Here is a 27,336-nt window from a genome sequence, read left to right as displayed (position 1 = left end):
TGGAATGGAGTCAATGGAGTGGTATCAACCACATTAAAGATGTTTCCATGTGTTTGATACCACTCAATTGACTTCATTCCAGACATTATTATGAGCTGTCTTCCCCTCAGCAGCCTCCACTGCTTTGCAATTAGTTTGTTCGTTTTCAGTTGTTAGCATTTAGCTAACAGTGTCTTTGGGAATTTACTATCAGTTTGTGCTAATTTGTTAGCATTCAGGAAATAGAGGGCAATAGGTTTTTCTTGTGTTTTTAGCACCCCCTCATGTGCTATGCCGGTAATACTGTAAATCTCGGTATGAGAGAAGGATGGTATGACAATATGAAAATATGGATACCTCCCAACCCTAATCACCACAACTACCACAGCTACCTACCACAACTACCACACCTACTGTCATGTTGTGTCTTGTCTCTGTCCTTTCCCTTCACCCTGTCTCCCTCTGCTGGTCGTTGTTAGGTTACCTTTTCTCCCCCGCTTTCTCCCAGCTGTTCCTTGTCTCCTCTAACTACCCATTCACCCCGTTTCCCACCTGTTCCCTTTTTCCCTCTGATTAGGTCCCTATATCTCTCTCTGTTTCTGTTCCTGTCCTTGTCGGATTCTTGTTTGTGTTTCATGCCTGAGCCAGACTATCGTCATGTTTGCTGTAACCTTGTCCTGTCCTGTCGGAATCTGCCGGTCTATCTGAGCCTACCTATGTTTGGTTATTAAAGAAGCTCTGTTTAAGTTAGTTCGCTTTTGGGTCCTCATTCACTCACCATAACAGAAGAATCCGACCAAGAATGGACCCAGCGACTTCGGATCCTCTCCACTCAGCCGTCGGGATCCAGGGAGCGATGCTAGGCAGACACGAGCAGGAAGTGTCTGCTGCTCGACCTGCCGTTGAGACCCTGGCCACCCAAGTCTCCAACCTCACAGAACAGGTTCACCATCTCCGCCTCGATCCACCGGCCACTTCCAGGGCTTTCGAATCTCCGGAGCCCAGAATCAATAACCCGCCGTGTTACTCTGGGGAGCCCACTGAATGCCGCTCGTTCCTCACCCAGTGTGATATTGTGTTTTCTCTCCAGCCCAACACTTACTCCAGGAGCACTGCTCGTGTCGCCTACGTCATATCTCTCCTTATTGGACGGGCTCGTGAGTGGGGCACGGCAATCTGGGAGGCAAGGGCTGAGTGTACTAACCAGTATCAGGACTTTAAGGAGGAGATGATACGGGTTTTTGATCGATCTGTTTTTGGGGAGGAGGCTTCCAGGGCCCTGTCTTCCCTATGTCAAGGCAATCGATCCATAACAGACTACTCTATTGAGTTTCGCACTCTTGCTGTCTCCAGTGGCTGGAACGAGCCGGCCTTGCTCGCTCGTCTTCTGGAGGGTCTCCGCGCAGAGGTAAAGGATGAGATTCTCTCCCGGGAGGTTCCTTCCAGCGTGGATTCCTTGATTGAACTCGCTATTCGCATTGAGCGACGGGTTGATCTTCGTCACCGAGCTCGTGGAAAGGAGCTCGCGCTCTCCGTCGCCCCCCTCTCCGCATCACTACCATCTTCCTCTGCCGGCTCGGGTGCTGAGCCCATGCAGCTGGGAGGTATCCGCATCTCGACTAAGGAGAGGGAACGGAGAATCACCAACCGCCTCTGTCTCTATTGCGGTTCCGCTGGTCATTTTGTCACTTCATGTCCAGTAAAAGGCCAGAGCTCGTCAGTAAGCGGAGGGCTACTGGTGAGCGCTACTACTCCTGTCTCTCCTTCAAGATCCTGCACTACCTTGTCGGTCCATCTACGCTGGACCGGTTCGTCAGCTTCCTGCAGTGCCTTAATAGACTCTGGGGCGGAGGGCTGTTTTATGGACGAGACCTGGGCTCGGGAACATGACATTCCTCTCAGACAGTTAAAGGAGCCCACGGCCTTGTTCGCCCTGGATGGTAGTCCTCTCCCCAGGATTCAGCGTGAGACGCTACCTTTAACCCTCACTGTTTCTGGTAATCATAGTGAAACCATTTCTTTTTTAATTTTTCGTTCACCTTTTACACCTGTTGTTTTGGGCCATCCCTGGCTAGTTTGTCATAATCCTTCCATTAATTGGTCTAGTAATTCTATCCTCTCCTGGAACGTCTCTTGTCATGTGAAATGTTTAATGTCTGCTATCCCTCCTGTTTCCTCTGTCTCTTCTTCACAGGAGGAGCCTGGTGATTTGACAGGGGTGCCGGAGGAATATCACGATCTGCGCACGGTGTTCAGTCGGTCCAGGGCCACCTCTCTTCCTCCACACCGGTCGTATGATTGTAGTATTGATCTCCTTCCGGGAACCACCCCCCCCCGGGGTAGACTATACTCTCTGTCGGCTCCCGAACGTAAGGCTCTCGAAGATTATTTGTCTGTAGCTCTTGACGCCGGTACCATAGTCCCCTCCTCCTCTCCCGCCGGAGCGGGGTTTTTTTTTGTCAAGAAGAAGGACGGGTCTCTGCGCCCCTGCATAGATTATCGAGGGCTGAATGACATAACAGTGAAGAATCGTTATCCGCTTCCTCTTATGTCTTCAGCCTTCGAGATCCTGCAGGGAGCCAGGTTTTTCACTAAGTTGGACCTTCGTAACGCTTACCATCTCGTGCGCATCAGGGAGGGGGACGAGTGGAAGACGGCGTTTAACACTCCGTTAGGGCACTTTGAATACCGGGTTCTTCCTTTCGGCCTCGCTAACGCTCCAGCTGTCTTTCAGGCATTAGTCAATGATGTCCTGAGAGACATGCTGAACATCTTTGTTTTCGTTTACCTTGACGATATCCTGATTTTTTCACCGTCACTCCAGATTCATGTTCAGCACGTTCGACGTGTCCTCCAGCGCCTTTTAGAGAATTGTCTTTTTGTGAAGGCTGAGAAGTGCACTTTTCATGCCTCCTCCGTCACATTTCTCGGTTCTGTTATTTCCGCTGAAGGCATTAAGATGGATCCCGCTAAGGTCCAAGCTGTCATTGATTGGCCCGTCCCTAAGTCACGCGTCGAGCTGCAGCGCTTTCTCGGCTTCGCGAACTTCTATCGTCGTTTCATCCGTAATTTCGGTCAGGTGGCAGCTCCTCTCACAGCCCTTACTTCTGTCAAGACGTGCTTTAAGTGGTCCGTTTCCGCCCAGGGAGCTTTTGATCTCCTCAAGAATCGTTTTACATCCGCTCCTATCCTTGTTACACCTGACGTCTCTAGACAGTTCGTTGTCGAGGTTGACGCGTCAGAGGTGGGCGTGGGAGCCATTCTTTCTCAGCGCTCCCTCTCTGACGACAAGGTCCACCCATGCGCGTATTTTTCTCATCGCCTGTCGCCGTCGGAACGTAACTATGATGTGGGTAACCGCGAACTGCTCGCCATCCGGTTAGCCCTAGGCGAATGGCGACAGTGGTTGGAGGGGGCGACCGTTCCTTTTGTCGTTTGGACTGACCATAGGAACCTTGAGTACATCCGTTCTGCCAAACGACTTAATGCGCGTCAGGCGCGTTGGGCGCTGTTTTTCGCTCGTTTCGAGTTCGTGATTTCTTATCGTCCGGGCTCTAAGAACACCAAGCCTGATGCTTTGTCTCGTCTCTTCAGTTCTTCAGTAGCCTCCACTGACCCCGAGGGGATTCTCCCTGAGGGGCGTGTTGTCGGGTTGACTGTCTGGGGAATTGAGAGGCAGGTAAAACAAGCGCTCACTCACACTCCGTCGCCGCGCGCTTGTCCTAGGAACCTTCTTTTCGTTCCCGTTCCTACTCGTCTGGCCGTTCTTCAGTGGGCTCACTCTGCCAAGTTAGCCGGCCACCCTGGCGTTCGGGGTACGCTTGCTTCCATTCGCCAGCGTTTTTGGTGGCCCACCCGGGAGCATGACACGCGTCGTTTCGTGGCTGCTTGTTCGGTCTGCGCGCAGACTAAGTCCGGTAACTCTCCTCCTGCCGGCCGTCTCAGGCCGCTTCCTATTCCCTCTCGACCGTGGTCTCACATCGCCTTAGATTTTGTCACCGGACTGCCTTCGTCAGCGGGGAAGACTGTTATTCTTACGGTTGTCGATAGGTTCTCTAAGGCGGCTCATTTCATTCCCCTTGCTAAGCTTCCTTCTGCTAAAGAGACGGCACAAATCATCATCGAGAATGTTTTCAGAATTCATGGCCTTCCGTCAGACGTCGTTTCGGACAGAGGTCCGCAATTCACGTCTCAATTTTGGAGGGAGTTTTGCCGTTTGATTGGGGCTTCCGTCAGTCTCTCTTCCGGCTTTCACCCCCAGTCTAACGGTCAAGCAGAACGGGCCAATCAGACTATTGGTCGCATCTTACGCAGTCTTTCTTTTCGCAACCCTGCGTCTTGGTCAGAACAGCTCCCCTGGGCAGAATACGCCCACAACTCGCTTCCTTCGTCTGCGACCGGGCTATCTCCTTTTCAGAGTAGCCTCGGGTACCAGCCTCCGCTGTTCTCATCTCAGTTCGCCGAGTCCAGCGTCTCCTCCGCTCAGGCTTTTGTCCAACGTTGCGAGCGCACCTGGAAGAGGGTCAGGTCTGCACTTTGCCGTTATAGGGCGCAGACTGTGAGGGCTGCTAATAAGCGTAGAACTAAGAGTCCTAGATATTGTCGCGGTCAGAGAGTTTGGCTCTCCACTCAGAACCTTCCCCTTAAGACGGCTTCTCGCAAGTTGACCCCGCGGTTCATTGGTCCGTTCCGTATTTCTCGGGTCATTAATCCTGTCGCAGTTCGACTTCTTCTTCCGCGATACCTTCGTCGCGTCCACCCGGTCTTCCATGTCTCCTGTATTAAGCCCGTTCTTCGCGCCCCCGCTCGTCTTCCCCCCCCCCCCCCCATCCTTGTCGAGGGCGCACCCATCTACAGGGTCCGCAGGATTTTGGACATGCGTCCTCGGGGCCGTGGTCACCAGTACCTTGTCGATTGGGAGGGGTACGGTCCTGAGGAGAGGAGTTGGGTTCCCTCTCGGGACGTGCTGGACCGTGCGCTGATCGAGGATTTCCTCCGTTGCCGCCAGGTTTCCTCCTCGAGTGCGCCAGGAGGCGCTCGGTGAGTGGGGGGGTACTGTCATGTTGTGTCTTGTCTCTGTCCTTTCCCTTCACCCTGTCTCCCTCTGCTGGTCGTTGTTAGGTTACCTTTTCTCCCCCGCTTTCTCCCAGCTGTTCCTTGTCTCCTCTAACTACCCATTCACCCCGTTTCCCACCTGTTCCCTTTTTCCCTCTGATTAGGTCCCTATATCTCTCTCTGTTTCTGTTCCTGTCCTTGTCGGATTCTTGTTTGTGTTTCATGCCTGAGCCAGACTATCGTCATGTTTGCTGTAACCTTGTCCTGTCCTGTCGGAATCTGCCGGTCTATCTGAGCCTACCTATGTTTGGTTATTAAAGAAGCTCTGTTTAAGTTAGTTCGCTTTTGGGTCCTCATTCACTCACCATAACACCTACTTATCCCAACTACCACATCTACCTACCACAACTACCACCCCTATGTACCACAACCACCACACCAACCTACCAAAACTAACACAACTGCCACACCTATCATCACCACAACTACAAAACCTACCATCACCAAACCTACCTAACACAACCACCACACATATGTACCACAACTACCAAAACTGCCACACCTACCAAACACAACTACCAAACCTACCTACCACAACTACCACATCGACCTACCACAACTATCACACCTAACATTAACACATCTACAATCCACCAATACTACAACTATCACATCTATTATCATCAAACTGACCATCACCACACCTACCCACCACACCTACCACAACTACCTACCCAAACTACCACACCTATAATCACCATACCTACCATATCTATCATCACCAAACCTACCAAACTTACCTACCATCACCACTTCTCTCACACCTACATCACAAAACCTAACACACCTACCATACCTACCTTCACCAAACCATCCATCACCCCACCTACCATCACCACACCTACCATAACCACAGCTACCTCATGTACCATCACCAAACCTACCTACCTACCAAAACTATCACACCTAACATAAATACACTTACCATCACCATACCTACCATTACACCTACCATCACCACACCCACCATACCTACCATCCATACACCTACCATCACCACACCTATCTCACCACAAAAACCATACCATAATTACTTCACCACACCTACCATCATCACATCTACCATAACCACACCTACCATACCTACCTTCACAACACCTACCGTCACCACACCTACAATCACCACACCTACCATCACTACACTTACCATCACCTCACCTACCATCATCACATCTACCATAATCACACCTCCCATACCTACCGTCACCACACCTACCATCACCACACCTACAACCACTCCACTTACCATTACACCTACCATCGCTACCATCCCCACACCTATCACACCTACCATCCCTACCACCACCACACCTCCTTCATTCATTGAATACTGGATGTCTTTCTATCTCTGGGAGTATGTTAATGAAGGCTTTTCAGCTGTTGAACTATGGCAATGTCCAACAAATGTCTAAATCTTTCTTTCTTTTAGTCAACAAGTGATGAGCCAGAACAACCAATCAACGTCACTACAGTTGTTCTACCCACCACCCCCACTGCTCTTCCTCCACCACCAACCTCATCCTCTTCTCCTGTTCAACTCATTTGCCGCCACACTAGAAAGGACTGGACATACAGTTGAAGTCGCAAGTTTACATACACTTAGGTTGGAGTCATTAAAACAAATTTTTCAACCACTCCACACATTTCTTGTTAACAAACTATAGGTTTGGCAAGTCGTTTAGGACATCTACTTTGTGCATGAAACAAGTTATTTTTCCCCAAAAATTATTTCACTTATGATTAACTGTTTCACAATTTCAGTGGGTCAGAAGTTTACATAAACTAAGTTGAATGTGTATTTAGACAGCTTGGAAAATTCCAGAAAAAGATGTCATGGCTTTAGAAGCTTCCGATAGGCTAATTGACATAATTTGAGGCAATTGGATGTGTACCTGTGGATGTATTTCAAGGCCTACCTTAAAACTCAGTGCCTCTTTGCTTGACGTCATGGGAAAATCAAATTAAATCAGCCAAGACCTCAGAAAAAAATTGTAGACCTCCACAAGTCTGGTTCATCCTTGGGAGCAAGTTCCAAACGCCTGAAGGTACCACAATCATCTGTACAAACAATAGTACACAAGTATAAACACCATGGCACCACGCAGCTGTCATACCGCTCAGGAAGGAGACGTGCTCTGTCTCCTAGAGATGAACGTACTTTGGTGCAAAAAGTGCAAATCAATCCCAGAACAACAGCAAAGGACCTTGTGAAGTAGCTGGAGGAACCAGGTACAACAATATCTTTATCCACAGTAAAACGAGTCGAGATAACCTGAAAGGCCCTCAGCAAGGAAGAAGCCACTGCTCCAAAACCACCATAGAAAAGCCAGACAACGGTTTGCAACTGCACATGTAGACAAAGATCGTACTTTTTGGAGAAATGTCCTCTGGTCTGATGAAACAAACATTGTTCTAAAATTCACCAAATTTATTGCGGGAAGCTTGTGGAAGGCTACCCGAAACGTTTGACCCAAGTTAAACAATTTAAAGGGAATGCTACCAAATACTAATTGAGTGTATTTAAACTTATGACCCACTAGGAATGTGATGAAAGAAATAAAAGCTGAAATAAATCATTCTCTGTCCTATTATTCTGACAATTCACATTCTTAAAAGAAAGATCTTAACTGACCTAAGACAGGGAAATCTTTACTTGGATGAAATGTCAGGAATTGTGAAAAACTCTGTTTAAATGTATTTGGCTAAGGTGTGTGTAAACTCCCGTCATCAACTGTACATACCCCTGTGCCCATCTCATTGCAAGATGGTCCATCCAGGGCCTCAGCTGGACGCCTACAATGTGAGAAATGTAAACAAGATGCTATAATAGTGTGTGTGTGTGTGTGTGTGGTTTGAGTTCCAAAAAAAGACATGAGTGTGATGTGCCCCTCTGTTTTAATGTTGAAATGCCATGAATGGAAGATGACAAAGGAGATAGTGATGAGGTTGAGAACATCCAGTATGAAAATAAAGACCCCTTGGGATCTAAAATGAGTGTGGGGGCCTCTTGTGTCTCCTTTCTGTCCGTTTGAGGATACTACAGTCACCCCTGGTGGAGGATCTTGGAACACTGCTATTTAAGAGGTTGATGAAAACCTTCAACGGTGGTGGTGCTATGTTGCATGTTATCTTGAATACCAATCAGCAGTTTGAGGACAGAATGAAATGGTGTAAACTTAACAGGTTGAACTTGTTGAGGACACTCTTCTAAAAAGGGGTTCCAACAGGGTTCTTGGCTGTCACCGAAGGAACATCCTTTTTGGTTCCAGGTAGAACACTCTGTGGAATGGTGCCCAAAAGTGTTCTACCTCGGCACAGAAGGGGTTCTACCTGGAACCAAAAAGGGTTCTCCTATGGGGACAGCGGAATAATCCTTTTAGGTTGTAGAAAGCACCTTGTTCTTAGTGTAGGTCTATATTGCAGTGGTGGTTCAGTGGTTTTCTGTAATAAAATAAATGGTTCATTGGTGGTGGGGAGTTAAGATGATCTGAAATAATATGAAACACTTTTAGCACTGCCTCTGATCTGGCGGACTCACTAAACACAGAAGCTTCGTTTGTAAATTATATCTGAGTGTTGGAGTGTGCCTCTGGCTATCAGCAAATACATTTTAAAAAAAGAAAATTGTACCGTCTGGTTTGATTAATATAAGGATTTTTAAATGTACTTTTACTTTTGATACTTCAGTATATTTAAAATGAAATACTTTTAGACTTTTACTCAAGTAGTATTTCACTGGGGGACTCTCACTTTTACTTGGGTCATTTTCTATTAAGGTATCTTTACTTTTACTCAAGTAGTATTTCACTGGGTGACTCTCACTTTTACTTGGGTCATTTTCTATTAAGGTATCTTTACTTTTACTCAAGTATGACAATTGAGTACTTTTTCCACCACTGAGGCAAGCAGATCAGAGATGTCAAGGTGGCACCCAAGCATATGCCATGTGTATATGTGCAACATACAAATATGTATGGTCATATTCTTTATGTTTTACTTCATTTGTTATCTGATGGATCCATCCCTTGTATCATTTTCTAGGCCTCCCAGGTATTTTCATTTAAAGTAATGTATATGATTACTGCTGCTAGGGGGAGCTGTGACGTCAATGGGGGGCGTTAGTGAGATCGTGAGGTCTTAGAGGTTTCTTCTTCAATCTTGGAGAATGCCTACTACTGAAAACTAATAACATTTCTCCGTCTCATCATTTTACCCTATTAATTCAGTTACGAAATGTGCAAAAGTCCAATATGACTATCAGTACATTGAGGTAACATGGTTAACTACATAGTCCATGAGTTTGGTCACATTTGAAGGCAATTGAAGGGAGTTTTAACAGAGTGATAAACCGGTTGGTATTTCCCCATTGTAAGTAATGGAGGTTGGCTAGGTTGCTAATGGTTTACATGTAAGAGAAGGGAACAAGATGGCGTCTGAACTTTCTGTACTTTGTTTCAACAAAGTTTTAGATCCTATTTGTTTTATTTTCTATCAAAGACTCAGTTTAGTTCAGGTAATATATGTAAATATGTGATGTCTCGATAAAATGTGTTGATATTTCTACAAAAATAGCATTTAACAGTTCTCTAGCTTGATGCTAACCATATTTAGCGTGGCTAAGCGCTAGCTAGCTCTAGGTTAGTTGATTTCAGTCAACATCAGCTTACATGTTAGTGGTTTATAATATAATGGTTGTATCACCGTTTAGCACAGGTCTCCAGTAATGTATAGCTTTTTCCAAATTGACACTGATAGTACAGTGAGTTATATATAATGTCAATGTGTAGATGTGTGGTGATAGTATTTTAACCTCAGACCTTTTATTTTTTTGATACTGGAATATGAAATGTGGAGATGTAATGCAACAATAGAGTTGTAATGGATACTTGGTTTTGATGCAGCGACCAATTTGGCAACGGAATTATGAGTTGTAATCACTTAATAATTCACAAACAAAATACACATCAGAAAAATCACTAGAACTAATTATTAGCTCCACCACTACTTGTTACTTCTGTGAACTTTCATTATCCCCCCTCCTCACAAAGACAAATGTGAAAATATCTTGAAGTTATGTGGGGTTTTGGTAACAGAATTACAAGGCACAAGACAATATTACCAAAACGATTTCTCCAAACCCAAATGTAAGTGTTGATATTAGTAGTCAGGGGTCTTTATGTCAACATGATTCTGTTTTTATGTAGTTCTGATATTGGACCTCTTAAGACTTTTTCTGCTAATCTTTTCTAAGATCCCTTTTCCATCTGTTGACCCAGAAATCAAAGCCTTCACTGGTTGAAAAATGTTTCTAGAATTACATTTACCAAAAATATACACTCTTAGATTTAATTTCACACCCAATTACACATGCTCTTATGAACATTATAATTGGTGCTTAAATCAAATCAAATTTTACTCGTCACAACACATGGTTAGTAGATGTTATTGTGACTGTAGCGAAATGCTTGTGCTTCTAGTTCCGACAGTGCAGTATTATCTAACAAGTAATATCTAACCATTTCACAACAAATACCTAATAGACAATCCTTTTACATGGAAATGCCCTACTGTACCTCTAGAGATACTATCCATCCCCAACTAGTAATAAAGTGGTCGGGCTGGTTGCTACTGGCCTCTCCAGCTTCAGGCTGAATCACACCCATGATGAGAGGAGGTTTACTGGACACACAGGGAGAAACTACAGTCTGAATCCCACCCATGATGAGAGGAGGTTTACTGGACATACAGGGAGAAACTACAGTCTGAATCCCACCCATGATGAGAGGAGGTTTACTGGACATACAGGGAGAAACTACAGTCTGAATCCCACCCATGATGAGAGGAGGTTTACTGGACATACAGGGAGAAACTACAGTCTGAATCCCACCCATGATGAGAGGAGGTTTACTGGACACACAGGGAGAAACTACAGTCTGAATCACACCCATGATGAGATTACCTTTAAGGCATAAGGGTTTGGTTATTGTTAGGGTTAATGTTAGGGTTAAGGTTAGGGTTAGGGTTAAGGTTAGAGTCCGTTTTATGTTTTGGCCAGACGGGCTGTCAATGGGATGTTGGTCAGAAAAGTCCATTTAAAAACAGTCATTGCGTCATGTTTATAGAGAAGATCTGCACAAGGGCATAAAGTTTAAGATATAGCAAGAGAGGACAATATGGTGCAAGGTTGCCAAAGTGGAATCAAAAGTTATAGGCCTAATCATCAATCAAATATGAAATATAAAACCAAAATATAATCTACATATAAAGACAACATGTCATCTACATGTGTTATAGAATAGCTCCCTTCTCACATCCCAGGTCATGTTTGGACTGGAACGTGACAACTCAACGGGCTATGCGCATCTCCCCAATAGCCTACAGACAACTTTCCTGAGTGCAATGTCATTAATGTGACCGATATGTACAGTAAAATAAGCATAGTGAAGAAGGAAAAGATCCCACCTCTGACGCACAGCAGAGACATCACTGCTGAGATTTCCCCTGGAGCAAGAGTCCCTCAAGAATTTAAAAACAGTCATTGCGTTACAATGAATGTCCTCCCCAAACGCTTGTTGCATCGTGAACTATCCTTCCAGTCCCTTGGGAGTTCATCGGATGGATGATGCGCCGCTGCCATTTACTTGGATGAGAAGTTGGACGAACGCTCCTCCAGCTCACGATACGAAATGGTGGAGAACTACAGTGTGGTGATGTGTCGTTCACGAACGAACGGCTCTTTTTGAACGGATCTTTTTGTTGAACCTCGGGAACCGAATTGCATCGGTGAAAGAGCCATTCATCTGGCTCTATGATTTGCAAACTGCTACTACTGCTTGTTGAGCTCAGAACAACGTTTTTCTGTAGATAAATTACAACATCATTATCTAAAGGGGGTGAATCCTCACTGCAGAAATAATAAATAGTGGGGAGAGAGTTGTGATTGTATGTTTGTTTGTACAGTTATGGCTGTAATGTTATTATTTTGTGTTCTCACTAAACACCCACATTTGTATTTGTGTGGGAAATGTTTGTAGGCTATGGTTGCTGTTTGTATTTCATTGAACTTTAGGCCCATACAAAGACAAATCACACAACATAGAATTCCAAATAACTTTTGGCAAAAATACACGAAATAAAAGTCAAGTGAAAATAGTTATAAATGTCTTCATAATTATGAGTAGCTAAACATTATCGACCTTTGGACACTGATGCGCAGGAGAACCCCTAGCTGTCAATCAAGCAGGCGCGGTGAACGGATTATGACGCTCAAGCGTTCCAAATGACGCAACAATACAGCTCCAGACCAGAGAAAGTTAATGCCGAGGATATTATTCGGTTCAACACTAAAACTGAGGTTTGACACGTGTGATTTGAGGTGAGTCAAATATTTACAAAAGTTTACAATACATTAACCATCCGCTTCGTTATTTCTGTTGCTATCAATCACTCCATCTGTATCTACTCTTCTTTCTGTCTGTCGGACTATCTGAATTGTCTGTGTACTGTCTAGCCAGCATATGCCAGAAAGGTTCTTTCACAAAGGCTCATATTCACAAAGTCTCATAGAAGGAGTGCTGATCAATAATCAGTTAGGTCTTTTAAATTAAACTGAATACGTTTTGATGGACAGGAGGTCGACCTGATCCTAGATCAGCACTCCTACCCTGAAACACTTTGTGAACACAATCCAGGTGTACTGTGATTATGAAGTTGTGATGAGGTATTATTATATTAGTTGTGCTGATGCATGATGGGTTGTAGGCTAGAGCTTGAGGACTCAACTCTGAAGACTGTTTCTGAATTCACTGACCTGGTGAGTAAATGTTGTGTACAATGGCATCATCTAGTGACAGAAACATAGAAACACAGATTGTTGCTAAATGAAGGCATCTCTTTATTTTCCAGAAATAAAACTTGTAGACCTTTCCTGCAGTCTCTGAGGAGATGGACACCTCTTCTTCTTCTGGACGATCTCCGTCTCCTACTGGGACTGTCTTCTTACCCCCTCCTATCATGTGGAACAGTCTGTAAGTCATTCATCACATAACCTAGCTCTGGTCCAGGGCATTATGTGCGGCTTGCTGAAGGAAGGCTCAGTGTCTGCAAGCTGTACGTAACGCCCTGGACCAGAGTGACACATTACCCACCTCTGGCCATCATGGACAGTCAACTCATCACATTCACGTACTGTAAGTCACAGTTGTGTGATTTGTGTTATTAAAGACAGTTAAATTGAGCAGAAGTTGAATTATTATTTTAATATTGTAGTAAATTGTCTGAGTTCACTTCCTAAATAATGTGTTGACATTCCTTTGCTCCCAGCTACAAGCAGGCAGAGATGGAGGTTCACTTCCCGAGAGAAGAGAAGAAGACCTATACAGAGAAGGAAGCCCACATGCTTGAGTTGAGGGGGAAGAATCGAACAATCCGAAATCAGAAGAAGGAGATGGACAGACTCCAAGTGTGCCTCTGGGAGGAGGAAAAGAAGAAGAGGAATGGTGCAACGGAGAAGGACAAGATCATTGAACAATTACAGTTTGAGACAGACCATCTCCGAGCCCTTTTAAAAGATGAAAGGAGGAGAAGTAGAGTAGAAAGGGGTATCATGGAAGAGTGGAAGGCTGAGATCCTGAGACTGAGGGAGGCAGAGAGCCAGAGGGAGGCAGAGAGCCAGAGGGAGGCAGAGAGTCAGAGGGAGGCAGAGAGCCAGAGAGATGCAGAAAGACAGAGAGAAGCAGAGAGACAGAGAGAAGCAGAGAGACAGAGAGAAGCAGAGAGACAGAGAGAAGCAGAGAGACAGAGGGAGGCAGAGAGAGAGAGGGAAGCAGCGAGACAGAGGGAAGCAGAGAGAGCCACAGAAGCAATGGAGCACCAGAGAAAACTGCAGGAGATCCACAGACTCAAACAACTGCTGGATCTACTGATGGTGGACCTACAACTGGCCCACGTAAGACATGTCATTGTTATTAGTTATAAGGCAGTGTATATTTACCCAGCTGAAAATGAATAGTGGCAGACAGCGGTACGCTAACCCAGTGTTAACTTTTATTCCTTTCCTTAACCCTTACCTTAACCTCACTGAAACTATACCTAACCTTTACCTTAACCCAACCCTAGGTCCTGAACCTAACCTTCATTTATCTCAACCCCTATGCCTTTCTTCTGCCGGTTGAATATCCACTTCCTTATTAACGTCATTACTGTTGTTGTTGTTGATAACTGTATCTGTGAAGGTTGTAAATAGCTGCATTAGTGAAGCATCATTTGTAGGAGTAATTTCTACAAGCATAAACATCAGAGGCAACATTGTTGTAACATCACACAAATTGTAACAGGAATTTCTCAAACCCCTAACTGAATGGGCAAGAAGGTTGTGTGTTTGTATTTGAACACATTTTGGACATTATTGATTCCATAAAATGTCTCATAATTTTTTCAAACCATGATAATACATTAATTGACAATGAATTGTCCAGATGAATTGATCAAAATGACCCTGCTATTGATGTTGTCCAGTGTTTGATTCAATTACCTAGCTCTAGGTTGTATTTCTGTGTATCATTCTCTGCAAATCCTTTGAAAGTATGTCTTGGTAATAGATTATCACTAATTTAACCTTTTAAAATGAAGCAAGAGATTGAGAGATTGAGGCTATGGCAGAAAGTCATGGAGGATCAGCGACCAAGACTGGCCTGGAAGAACAAACCTATTGAAACAGGAAGAGAGAGGGAAAGAGAGAGGGAAAAAGAGAGAGAAAGGGAGATGGAAAGGAAGAGAAAAGCAGAATTGGAAAGTCAAGAAATGAAGAAGAAAGTGGAACAGGCAGAAGAAACGATAAAAGCGTTAGAACGAGAGATTGAGAGATTGAAAGAGATTGAGAAGGAAATCATATTTGAAAGAGAAAGAGACATGCGTATTGCAGAGAATGAGAAAGTCAAACTGGTCAACGAAAAGGTAAAAGAGTTGGAGAGAGAGGTTGAGAGACTGAAAGAAGATATGACAACAAAAGAGATTCAATACAAAATCAAATTTGAAAGAGCGAAAGAAGCGTTTAGAAGACAGAATGAGAGAGTGAAACAGGTTAACCAAAATGTACTAGTGTTAGACAGAGAGGTTGTGAGAATGAAAGAAGAGATTAGATTGAAAGACGAGACTGAACCAGAGAGAACATTTGATAGAGACAGAGAGAGAGAAAATGATTGGAGACGAAGTGAAGAGGAGTTGAAAAATAGAGTGGAGAGAGAGATGGAGATGGAGACAGCCCTCATCAATGACAAAAATACGTCTGAATTGGAGGAAGTCTTCAAGAAAATCAAGGAACAGCAGATAGAATTAGAAAATATGGAAACAGACAAATATAAATGGAAACAGAACCAAATGGACATGGAGGAGAAGATGGAGGGTGAGCACAACAAACAGAAAGAGGTAGAAAGAAAGAGAATGGAGAAAATACCAAAACAGAGACAAGAAGAAGATGAGAAGAAGAAGGAGATGGAGAGAGAAGAAGAAGAGGAGAGACGCAAACAGAAGCACATAGAGATGGAAGAGGAAGAAAGAGAGAGGGAGAAAGAGAGACAGAGACAGATCAAAAGGAAGAGAATGGAGAAGAGACAGAAAATTATGGAAAGAGAAGAAGAGAGACAGAGAGAGATTGAAAGAGAGATTGAAGAAGAAAGATGTAAACAGAAGCAAATAGAGATGGAAGAGGAAGAACGAGAAAGGGAGAAAGAGAGACAGAGAGAGATCAAAAGGAAGAGAATGGAGAAGAGACAGAAAATTATGGAAAGAGAAGAAGAGAGACAGAGAGAGATTGAAGAAGAAAGATGTAAACAGAAGCAAATAGAGATGGAAGAGGAAGAAAGAGAGAGGGAGAAAGAGAGACAGAGAGAGATCAAAAGGAAGAGAATGGAGAAGAGACAGAAAATTATGGAAAGAGAAGAAGAGAGACAGAGAGAGATTGAAAGAGAGCACGAAGAAGAAAGATGTAAACAGAAGCAAATAGAGATGGAAGAGGAAGAACGAGAGAGGGAGAAAGAGAGACAGAGAGAAATCAAAAGAAAGATAATGGAAAGGAGACAAAAACATATCGAAAGAGAAGAAGAGAGACAGAAAGAGATTGAAAGAGAGCATGAAGAAGAAAGATGTAAACAGAAGAAAATAGAGATGGAAGAGAAAGAAAGAGAAGAAGAGAGACAGAGAGAGATTGAAAGAAAGAGAATGGAGAAGAGACAGAAAAACATGGAAAGAGAAGTGAGACAGAAAGAAATTGAAAGAGAGAATGAAGAACAACTATTTAAACAGAAGCAAATAGAGATGGAAGAGGAAGAAAGAGAAGAAGAGAGACAGAGAGAGATCAAAAGAGAGAATGATGAAGAAATATGTAAACAGAAGCAAAAAGAGATGGAAGAGGAAGTACAAGAGAAGGAGAAAGAGAGACAGAGAGAGATCAAAAGAAAGATAATGGAAAAGAGACAAAAACATATCGGAAGAGAAGAAGAGAGACAGAAAGAGATTGAAAGAGAGAATGAAGAAGAAAGATGTCAACAGAAGCAAATAGAGATGGAAGAGGAAGAAAGAGAAGAAGAGAGACAGAGAGCGATCGAAGAGAAAGAGAGACAGAGAGAGATGGGAGAGAAAGAAAGACGACAACAACAAGAGGAGAGAAAGATAATGTTTGAGAGAGATCAAGAAGAAGAAAATATATGGAAACAGAAGCAAATTGACATGGAGAAGGAGGGAAGAGAGAGGGAGAACAAGAGACAGAGAGAGATAGAAGAGATACACAGACGACAACAACAAGAGGAGAGACAGAAACAAATGGAGAAGGAGAAAGAAAGGGAGAAAGACAATGACAATCAGAGAGAGATGGAATTAAAAGATCTGCAACAGAAAGAGATGGAGAAAGAAAAGATGATTATGAGAGAAAGGGAGGAAGCAGGAAGAAGAAAGGAAGGGCAGAAAAATATTTTGGGGGAAATTGAGGGACAGAATGAACTGGAGATAGAACAGGAGAGAGAGATGGAAGAAAAGCAGGAAGTGATTAAGGAAGCAGAGGAAGAGTACAGGGAAAGAGAAGAGAGAGGAAAGGAAGTAAGCATGAAGAAACATGTAGTAGTTAATGTTAAAGCAAAAGCACGGGAAGTCTTCAATAGGCGTAAAGAGAGGAGGTTAGAAGTGTTGAAGGGGGAGCGAGAACACATAGAAAGAGGACAACAAATCAGGAGGGAGAAGGAGGAAAGACGGCTGGAGATGGAAAGAAAAAAGGAGAGGGCAAGACAACAAGAGGAGCAGGATAAAAAACGAGAGATTGAAATTGCTAGACAGAAAGAAATGTTGAGACTAAGAGAGGAGGAGAGGCAGAGAGAGGAAGAGAGAGAGGAGGAGAGAAAGAAAGCCATTAAATGCCTTTTATCTTTAATCAGAGAGAGAGAAGAAATAATACAGGCAAAAAAAAGAGAGGAGATGGTGGAAGAGGAAAGAAGGGAGATCCTTGAGTACAAGAGGGGTGACTTAGAGGAGGAGGAAAAAGAAGATGACAAGGAGGACATGCTCTCACCTGATAAAAGTATCCGAAGGAGAGCTGTGGGCTGGGTAAACAAGAAGTGGGAGAAGAGGAACCTCAGAAAGATAGAGAGAACGTATCAGAGAGAGGCTGAGGAGGGCCATAAGATCGTCCACATAGGTAAGACCTGTTTTCCCTCTACTTATGACATTATCCTCTTTAGTCTCCTCTACACACATTTGTTCCACACCAGTCATCATGTTGCATCATTGTTTCAATATAAAACTACTGTCCAAAGAATATGTTAGCTGACATGGCTCATTGAGTGACTGACTGACATAACAAGAAAAATACTGCTGATAACAACCACGTTTTTAAATGGTACCTTGTGTCATCTACTAGTCTAACTCTCAAGACTAAGTAGAGACCCAGAAAGAGTTCCTAAAAACACACACACAAAAACGTGTTTTGGGGGGATCCGGGGGCTACTAGTGGCCATGCGGCGCTAAGCGATCACATATGCCCTGGCACTATACAAAGAATAGGTGCCATTCTGGACTCATGTTCAACTTAGGGCCAGGTCAATTCGGGATGGGAATTATGGCACTTTATTGACAAATTCCATGCCTTGCTCAACTGAAAAGAGTAAAGAATCATTGAGATCCAATTGTGTTTTCTATTCTTCATTCCCTGTGTCCATTACATTTAAGTTGATACCAGATCCACTAAGTTGAATGTAAACTCTACTTCTTCTCCCCTCCCAGCCATCCCTGGACACACAAGGCTAACATCCACCATGACCCGGGCAGAGAGAGAGAGGGAGAAGAGGAAGGAGCTGCTGAAGGCTGAGGAGAGAAGGAAGAAGATGGAGGATTTCAATAAGCAGTGGAGAGAGCGGTCCCTGCTTAAAAAACAGACTCATCAACAACTGAAGGAGGAGAGGGAGAGGATGAAGGAAAACTACCTGGAGCAGATGAATCTGGAGGCTGATGCTCAAATCAACAACCGGTGTCTAACCACCCAACACAGCCACGATTACAACCACGGTCAGGAGTTGCCCTGCTGGGCCACAGGCCAACAAGTAAGCCAAGAGCCCACTGGATCTGCTGATGGCCACCAGGAAAGGCCAAGGAGGCAACAGGCATGGGCAGAGCATCAGGAGGGGAGTTCAGAGAACCAGCAGGAGGGGCCAGAGAACCATCAGGGGGGGCCAGACAGCCAGCAGCTAGAAGCTCCAGAAGAGGCTGAAACATCAGAGCGAATATCCAAGACAAAGAAAAAGCCAAGCATCTGGAAGAAAATTAAGATGAGGTAAAGAATGTTTAAACATCTATTCATGTTTTACACTGTTAATATACATGTCATCACTTTAAAAAGTGACATTATCCAAATGTGAGGGTTTAGTGTACATGCATCACACATGTAAATATATAGATACTTACCTGTCTCTGTGATGTCTTACAGCCTTCCTGACGTGCTGTCTGCCTAGAGCTGGAACTCGATGAAGCCACAGTTCCACTGAGGTTACGTTGGTAATTAAAAGTGTCGCCCAATAATTCCTCCTCCTCTTTAAGTCATCGAGCCACATTTCCTCCTCAAAACATTATAGTCTCCTCAAGCCAGCAAGTATCCTCTTTATCAGGCAACAAACCATCGAAGGTCAGTGACCCTCCTCCCAAGAACAGAGACTCTCATCTGTATCCTAGTTAAATTCATCTCTGCTTACCACCTCTACAGTCCTAGAAAATATCCCAAAAATGGAAATGGTTTCAACAGAAGTCCTCCCCTCAGACCAGTGGCTCCACAGACCAGAGTTTCTCATCTTTATTCAAGTTGAATGCAACTCTGATCATTTCCACCACCTCTCCTGTTAAGGGGAGGTGCTGAAAAGGAGGTCTGGGAGGAGGTCTGCAGGTAGCCTGGACCGGACCGGTAGCAGCTAAGTTGCTGGCTCCATCCCCGGGCAGAGCTGCTCAAGTCAGGCCAGTGATGTTTGATGATGTCATTTTTGTTAGCAAAGTTTTATTCTTTAATAAAAGCATTTAGTAAAAAAGCAATATTGTTGTTACGGTGTGGATTGTTTTGTTATTTATTAGAATTGAAACATCCAGTAGTCATGGTAGATGTTAGACTTTCAATGAGACACCTAACATTCCATCAGTTTGATACAATGTGTGACATGTTATATTAGAGAGGAGTCCTCTATACACATCTATTTTAGACCATAGGAGAAATATCAGATTGAAATAGCTTCTCTAAGAATCTGAGGAGAGAGCAACAGTAGACGCATCGTTAGCTCTCCCACCTCCAGTTCAGTACTCGGGTCATTCCACCAATTGAGTACCTTTTGGGGAGTGTAACTTTATATTTCACCTAATTCTAACATTCTGTCATAAAGAGCACATGTTCAACTTAATATAAAACATGTTTCCCATCTCAAAGTAACAAATACATACTATAGTAAGTGCCTATTAAGTGCCAAATAAAGTGACAGGGTTGACTGTAACAGAGTTGACTATTTCATCTAGAATCAACCATAGATCCCCATGTGACAGGTGTCAATGATTAGTTATAGGAGAAACAAGACCAAGATGAGACTCTGGACAAGGCGGATACGGTATATTCGAGGCCTTTTAATCAAGCATAGTGATATCTGGCAAACGTGCAGCACGGCTCCTATCGTCCACTCTTAGGGAGCTTTCGGAAAAAGAGGGCGTAACACATATTTGGGCAGTACATTTATACATTGAAATGACGTAGGTAGATTCTAGTAGTCCTGGCTCCTGGTTGGTTGTTCGTAGGTGATAGACAGTCCTCTCCAGCCTGTTGTCAGTATCCCATTGGTTCTTGACAGAGTTCTTTGTCTTTGTCGCCCATCCCAAAGGGTTTGGAGCAGTGTATATTCATGGGTTATCAGTGTGTTTAACAACAGTCCGTGAATGCGTCATTACATGTTTTAATATGTTATTACAACACCCCCTCTTCACGTCTATTAGACGTGACAAAAACTAAAAGTAAGAAAAATAGAATAGGACATTTTAGGAAATTTGTAGTCCCCCTCTTCACGTCTCCAAAGAGACGTGAAAATTACTCATATGTGCATGTTTCAAACTCCACCAGAGGATCCTCCTGTTGTAGGAGGGGGAACATCAGTGCAGGGTCATTATTTGGTGCAATAGCAGAAGTAATGACTCGAGAAAACAGGGAGCGGGCACATGGGATGCAACAACAGCCACAGAGGGTTAATATTGCAACAAACACAGAGATAGAGACCAGAATAGAAGAGACCAGGACCTTATATTTACCAAATGCATCCATCCAGGAGTCCCACGTGCTGGTATCAACCCCAGAGTGGGATTTCATTTTACCATTCAGGGTACGTAGTCCTTCTAACGCAACAGTGAGACTGCCATCAGAGGCTGTGTTATTGGGGATAAATGTGCAACATTGCTCCCCAAACATAAAACATATCCCACCCTTCTCAGCCAGCAACATGTCAACGGCAATGCGATTTTGAAAAGCCATAAGGGAGGTAGCCGCCAGTTGACCATGTACGGCCTCAAAACCTTGTTGAGTCCAGTTCCCTAATTTTTGGACATTGAAATGTATATAGTTAATGCGGTCAACATTTTTATTCACAGTGCACCACCAGCAGAGAGATGATTCAAAACCTGCGGCGACCTGGTCCACCAGCTTGTACTCATCAGGGACCCCACTAGGAACACCTATAGCATCAATATACGTGGGATCCCCAACAGTCAGGGCTGCTTCCCGCTTGGTTCTGGTAGGCAGAAACTGTGGGTCCACAGCCTGTATCCGGGTCACCAAATCACCCACACCTATAGGGTAAACAGAGATAGGCAGTAGAAGTGTTACAAGCGCACAAGTACCCGTAGCCTTATTGGGAGGTCTGTCAAAAAGCCGAGGTCCCCCACACCACCACCAGATGTCAGCCCTGATCACTGGCTTAAAAACACCAACTACTACGATAGTATTTGTACACCAACCAACAGGGAGCAAACCTAACTGTAGTATACCCCCTGTCATGTTAATACAGGAGAATTCGGCCCTGGCAACATCAGAGGAAAATACTGGTGCCCTGTCCGTAGCGGAGACAACAGGGTAAACTGCATCCCACAAGAAACAATTACCAGTCGGATTGTCTTGGTCCATAAGGGGCATTAAACATCCGATCTCGACAGTAGCCGGGACAATGCGGAGCAATGGTCGGGCACCCATGCAAACTACACAACTAGTGGGGGTTGTATTGGCTGCTTGTTCGGTCAATAATAGCCAATTGTTAGACAAACCTGAGATACCTGTAGCAACCCGAATGTTCTCATCTGGGGTAGGGGTGGTGACCACTAAAACAGCAGAACCCCACCCATCCCTGTGCTGGGGCAGGGTATGTGGCTTTGCCATATCGTCACGCACCGTCACAGAAGTAGGCTGTGGTTCTGGCGTAACACAGATATATAGTGTGAAATGGACTTCAGCCCTGTCGGTATATACATATGGGGCCAACGTAAAAACCTGACACCCCATAGTGGTCCCAGGTCGTACAATCAGCTTTAGTTGAAAACCAGTGCGTGAAAATGTAAGCCGTTTGCGCCAGGCAAGAACAACCCGTCCCTTGGAATAGCTGGACCAGTCATGCCCTGTTTCTGCCACCAAGTTTTTTCAAGACCACTCACCATATCCCCCTTTGGTTATATACCAGTTAAAACTGGAATAGGTCCATGCAGGTAGCCCCAAACTATTTTTCGCATGACCCAAAAGGCCCCAAGGCAGGTAAACGGTGGTGGTGGCATTGAAAGGCAAACACAAGGTGGTGCTCTTCAACTCCTGGGGGGTGCACTTAGTGACTCCCACCTCACGCCTAGAAACGGTATGGTCTTGTGGTAGATAAGAGGGAAAAGAGAGAGAGTTAGTTTCACCTGGCAGAGTAGAATTCAGTGTGTGAGTCTGTAGTGGGTGCATCTGTTGGTTTATAAGCCATGTGAGTGTACATACAGTGACTCCTCCCATGAGAAGAAAAATAACAAACAGGGGTCCGGAGATCCCCAACCGTTCCCAAGGAGTACGGTGTGACTTAGTCAGTGAATATGGGGCTGAACCTCCCATTTTCCCTGACTAAGGAGGTGCAAGATTTGGGGCCGAATGTAGACCACTTAGGTCGGTTCTGACTTCCGTCAGTGTGCGGGAAGGGGTTGGAGCTGGTGTACAATGTGTGAGGTGGTGCCAAGGTGCGCCCAATTTACCTTTGACCTGGACTGAGTGTGAAGTAACCTCCTTCACTTCGTACAGACCAGTCCACCTGGGTTCCAGCCACTTTCTCTTGTGGACCTTTCCCCTTACCCAGTCTCCAAGTTTTACCTTCAGTGGTGGCGTGTCCCCCGGCAGCTCCCCCTCCGGGACCTTTTGAACCTGGGTAGAGAGTGCTGCAGAGAGAACCGTCAGTTTTTTCACATAATTAGACATTACAATTTATTGCACATCAAGGGCGGGCATATGACCTCCCTCCCTTGGTGGGCCAGGCATGACTCTACCAGTCATTATCTCATGAGGAGAGAGATGGGTGCCTGATCCTGGTGAGGCTCTCATGGCCATCAACGCCAGGGGCAGGGCTTCGACCCATTTCAACTTCGACCCGGCACATACGTTTGACTTGCGCGTTCCATGAGATCTTGGGATTGTGGCCTATAACTGACCTCACATCCTCCCCCGCCGTTGGAGTTGCCTCTACCCATTTGGAAAACCTATCCACCATCACTAATAGGTATTGTTTCCCATTAACCACCTTATCCGCCCCCATGTCTGTGTATTCTATGCTAATAACCTGAAATCATGCATTAGGTAATGGGTATGAGCCCATTGGTGTTCGATATGGTTTCTTTGGGTTGTGTCTGTCACAAATATTGCATTCGTCACAAAATAAATCATAAAATAAATAAGTCAGTCATATTTTTTATGTGAGGGTCTTTTGGAGGGTCTTTAGTTTGCCTTCGTGTGTGGGGCCATGTGCTTCTCATAAAAGTTCTGGGTCCATCAGTGTGGACTGCTTCATGGGCATGGGCTGAGTCTCTATAGATATTCAGTCTTTCCTTTTCCTCTGATGAGGGCCTGCGTCAATCCGATGATTTCAGCTAATTTGGCCGATGCTGGTTGAGGGATGATGGCTGATTGAAGGGTGACATCACGAGGTGAGCTGTTTTTTCAATAGCTTTTGCTACTGCAGCAACGTATCTGGAGCATGTTGACTGTCCTACCTCAATGTGGTCAAGTTTGAAGAGTAGTACATCAAGACCCTTCTCTCCCCCTCTTGTTTCTGGAATAGGACGGATGAGGTAAATCCTTCCCTTTCAGAAACATCCAAATGGAACTTGTTCTTGTAGTCAGGTGCAGTCAGAGCTGCTGCCGCTGATAGATCTGTTTTCAGGAGTGCTATGGCTGTTGATGCTTCAGCCGTCCAGGCCAGGGGTGCATGGAGGTTCCTTGATCGTAGGATGACCGGTGCTGCCACCCCCTCTGGGCCACACACAATGGTACAACACCTGATAGGAGGGGTCAGGTGCATCCTGTCTTCGTCCCAGTCTGCAGTGTAGAGGCAGTCATCGGTTTCTGTTGCATTGAGTGTGCAATGGATCTCAGCTTGGGGAGTCTTATATGGGTGCAGTGTAGATTTGAGCTTTCAGTTGGTTGAACTTAAACTGGATGTGAGGGGTGGCAGGCCCTGTTGGGTAGGCATTTTGGCCAGTACACTTCTGGGGTTTCAGACAGTGTGGGCATCTTTTATGGCCAGGGCATGGTGTTCCCTGCCATACCTTGAAACTGTGGTTGGTTGTAATCTTGCTGTTGCTGCTGCATGTGGCTGGGCCCTGGGTGGTTGTATTGTAGAGGAGGGGGTCCTCTTCCTCCTCCTCCTCATCCTGTGTTCGTGGCTTTGGGTAGTAGTATTTTCATTGCAGTTAGTGTATCCATGTAGAGGCTCCTCCATGTAGGCTGGGCATCTGTCCCATCAAGGCGGTCTTCCCAGGCTGGTACTCAACGAAGCGTGGATCAACTGCTGGGCGTAGGGGAAGTTGGTAGGCCCCTTCCTTCTCCTTTCAGTGCTTGTGTCAAGCCTATGAATTCAGCTAATTGTCTGTGTTTGGAGTAGAGGAGAACTGAATAAGATCGTGGCCTTCTCTCTTTAGGAGGCCCGGTTGAGATCCACCTTCCCTTCCTTGTGGGTAGTTCAGCAGGGACCCACCTGGGCCTTGTAGTGCTGTGGGGCTTGAGCAATCGGGCCTTTCTTCACAGACGAGGTGGCCTTCTTGAATCCCCACAGTCATGTTCCCTTTTAGCTGTCCTCCCTTCACCATGAAGACCGGGGCCTGTATGGCTGCTGGTGTGGTGTGGGTTTTTAAATGGGTTGTGTGGGAGGTATGCGAATGGATTTTGTGAATAGGGAGGTGGCACTTCAGTCTTCTCTTCCTGTGGCAGTTGCGGGTATAGAGAGAGCGGGGCCGATGGGGTGGTCACGGTGGGTGGTGGTGTGTTGTGGTTGTTGTTTGTGCCTTCTCTGACGTCATCTAAGGCCCCAGCAAGCACCCCCATCATATCAGGTTTCTTTTGTGGGCGTGTCCTTTTTGTCTCCTCTATTGCCCATGTCCCTATTCTCAGCTCCGCCTCCGCTCTCTCTCTCTCCTTCGTTCCTTTTTTCTTGAAAAAAAATGGCTGCTATTCTTTTCTGCCTCACTCTCTCTCCCGTGCCTGACTGCCTCCTCTAATTCTCTTTCCATAGTGCTGAGTTGTTCCCTGGATGGGGCAACTCCACCAATGTAACCTGCCTGGGTCCATCTTAGCCTAATTTCCCCCCATATCTTCTTTATTGTTTTATATTCCTGTTTTCCTCCTGCCCTTTCCTGTATTTTCTGATCTAAATATTCATTGAATTTGAGTTTGGGAACGGTAATTGAGGCCATATTGACGATTCACTATGTCTGGGTCCGATAAAAAATTATGTAAAACAATTAAAAACAACTAAATGTTGCACATTGCACTATGGCCCTCCGCAACTATGTGCACTTAGCCCGTCACTTGGTCGAAACCAGCGATGTATCCCTGGTGCCCACACAGACTTATCTCTCGTGTCTCACCCTCGTGCACACAGAGTTTTGTAGAATTGCTGTACTAGAATATCGCAAAGGGATATTCGCGAGATAATTATGCGTCTAGGGTATTTTACTGGAGTAATTTTACAGGTTCACACATTTCTACTGCCTGGCGAAATGTTAGTGTCCCAAACACCTACTTTTGGGTCAATGTCAATGCATTCAAATGCCTTCTATAATATTTGTCAAATTAATTCTAGGCAACCCCAACAGCACAAAGAGAACAGAAATCAATTCGTTACACGGCACGGCGGCCGCACAGCCCCGCCCAAGCTTTTGACTCGGCGGTCAAATTTAGAGCCGGTGGTCAGTATCCCTCGGTCTCATGGAACGGTGAATCAGTGACATTAATCTGGAGAGATCAGGTTTAATTCCTTCACTCCTAGTCCAATTATTTAGCTTGTTAACTGTTGCTCCTAGTGGGATGCTACTCCACTAGTTACAGTCTTAAATATACGTCTCGATCAATTAACAAAACATTTCATCATCTCATTCATATTTCATTTCACTGAGTTATCGAATCCCTCACCGTAACACCTAAACGATTGCCACATCGAAAATTGCCAGACTATCTGGACCCGATTAAAACAGTGCATCACATTCCATCAAATTCTGTTATCAAATCCTTCACCGTAACACCTAGTCGATTTACATATCAACTACTGCCAGCCTATTTGGATTAAATTTTAAACAATATATCACATCATATCACATTCTGTCCTCCAATTCCTCACCACGACACCCAGTAATTTTATTACTGTTGCAGGACTATTTGAATCAGATTTGAACAATATATTTACACAGATATCATTATGCAAATGCCTTTGGTTATCGGAACAATTTTCATAAATTTAACGGCAATTCATACTCACGCACTCAGTACTTCTGACCATAATTTGGATATTGATTATACTATAATATGCAGAATTCGATTAAACCGGTTCTGCGTACCTTTATAATGTCGAGCTCTTTGGTCAGTTTCCTGAGGCGAGTTGAATCCCCGATGGCTCCTGTAGACAGGTCGCCCGTCCTTCTAGAATCTGTCGTCAACTTGTCTTTTCTCTCATCAAATCTATGGACCGAATTCATGGATTTCAACCATCCTCTGCTACCAATTTGTCAATGATTAGTTATAGGAGAAACAAGACCAAGATGAGACTCTGGACAAGGCGGATACGGTATATTTGAGGCACTTTAATCTAGCATAAGCACGGCTCCTATCGTCCACTCTTAGGGAGGTTTCGGAAAAAGAGGGCGTAACACATATTTGGGCAGTACATTTATACATTGAAATGACGTAGGTAGATTCTAGTAGTCCTGGCTCCTGGTTGGTTGTTCGTAGGTGATAGACAGTCCTCTCCAGCCTGTTGTCAGTATCCCATTGGTTCTTGACAGAGTTCTTTGTCTTTGTAGCCCATCCCAAAGGGTTTGGAGCAGTGTATATTCATGGGTTATCAGTGTGTTTAACAACAGTCCGTGAATGCGTCATTACATGTTTTAATATGTTATTACAACACAGGGGGAATGGAATGCAAGCTTACCAAACACATGTAAATAGTTTAAACATTTCTAGACTGTCTATCT

At 44.7% G+C, this 27,336-nt stretch overlaps 2 protein-coding genes across 2 annotated transcripts; both read left to right on the top strand.

Moving 5' to 3' along the window:
- The first annotated feature begins 13,420 nt into the window (after window positions 1–13,420).
- On the top strand, window positions 13,421–15,581 carry LOC149982721 (uncharacterized). Its single transcript, XM_090236901.1, has one exon. The coding sequence runs from the start codon at window positions 13,433–13,435 to the stop codon at window positions 14,102–14,104; it is 672 nt and encodes a 223-aa protein (XP_090093027.1). The 5' UTR covers window positions 13,421–13,432; the 3' UTR covers window positions 14,105–15,581.
- LOC118964833 (uncharacterized) lies at window positions 14,719–18,911 on the top strand. The gene is made up of 4 exons (XM_090239239.1): window positions 14,719–15,706; window positions 16,697–17,776; window positions 18,361–18,642; window positions 18,679–18,911. Exons 1-4 carry the CDS (start codon window positions 14,719–14,721, stop codon window positions 18,909–18,911), a joined length of 2,583 nt encoding a protein of 860 aa, XP_090095365.1.
- The last annotated feature ends 8,425 nt before the right edge of the window (window positions 18,912–27,336 follow it).

The sequence above is a fragment of the Oncorhynchus mykiss genome, chromosome 6 (genome assembly GCF_057628025.1).
Source record: "Oncorhynchus mykiss isolate SJ-2025 chromosome 6, ASM5762802v1, whole genome shotgun sequence".
NCBI lineage: Eukaryota > Metazoa > Chordata > Actinopteri > Salmoniformes > Salmonidae > Oncorhynchus > Oncorhynchus mykiss.
Note: the sequence above shows the minus strand (reverse complement) of the source record. Positions and strands in the feature narration are given on the sequence as shown.

Coding starts and splice junctions, on each gene's coding strand:
- LOC149982721 (XM_090236901.1), top strand. CDS start 13,433: ATGGAGGTTCACTTCCCGAGAGAAGAGAAGAAGACCTATACAGAGAAG.
- LOC118964833 (XM_090239239.1), top strand. CDS start 14,719: ATGAAGCAAGAGATTGAGAGATTGAGGCTATGGCAGAAAGTCATGGAG. Junction 15,707..16,696: donor GAAGAGAATGGAGAAGAGAC/AGAAAATTATGG, acceptor AGAGAGCGATCG/AAGAGAAAGAGAGACAGAGA. Junction 18,643..18,678: donor CAGCCACGATTACAACCACG/GTCAGGAGTTGC, acceptor CAGGCCAACAAG/TAAGCCAAGAGCCCACTGGA.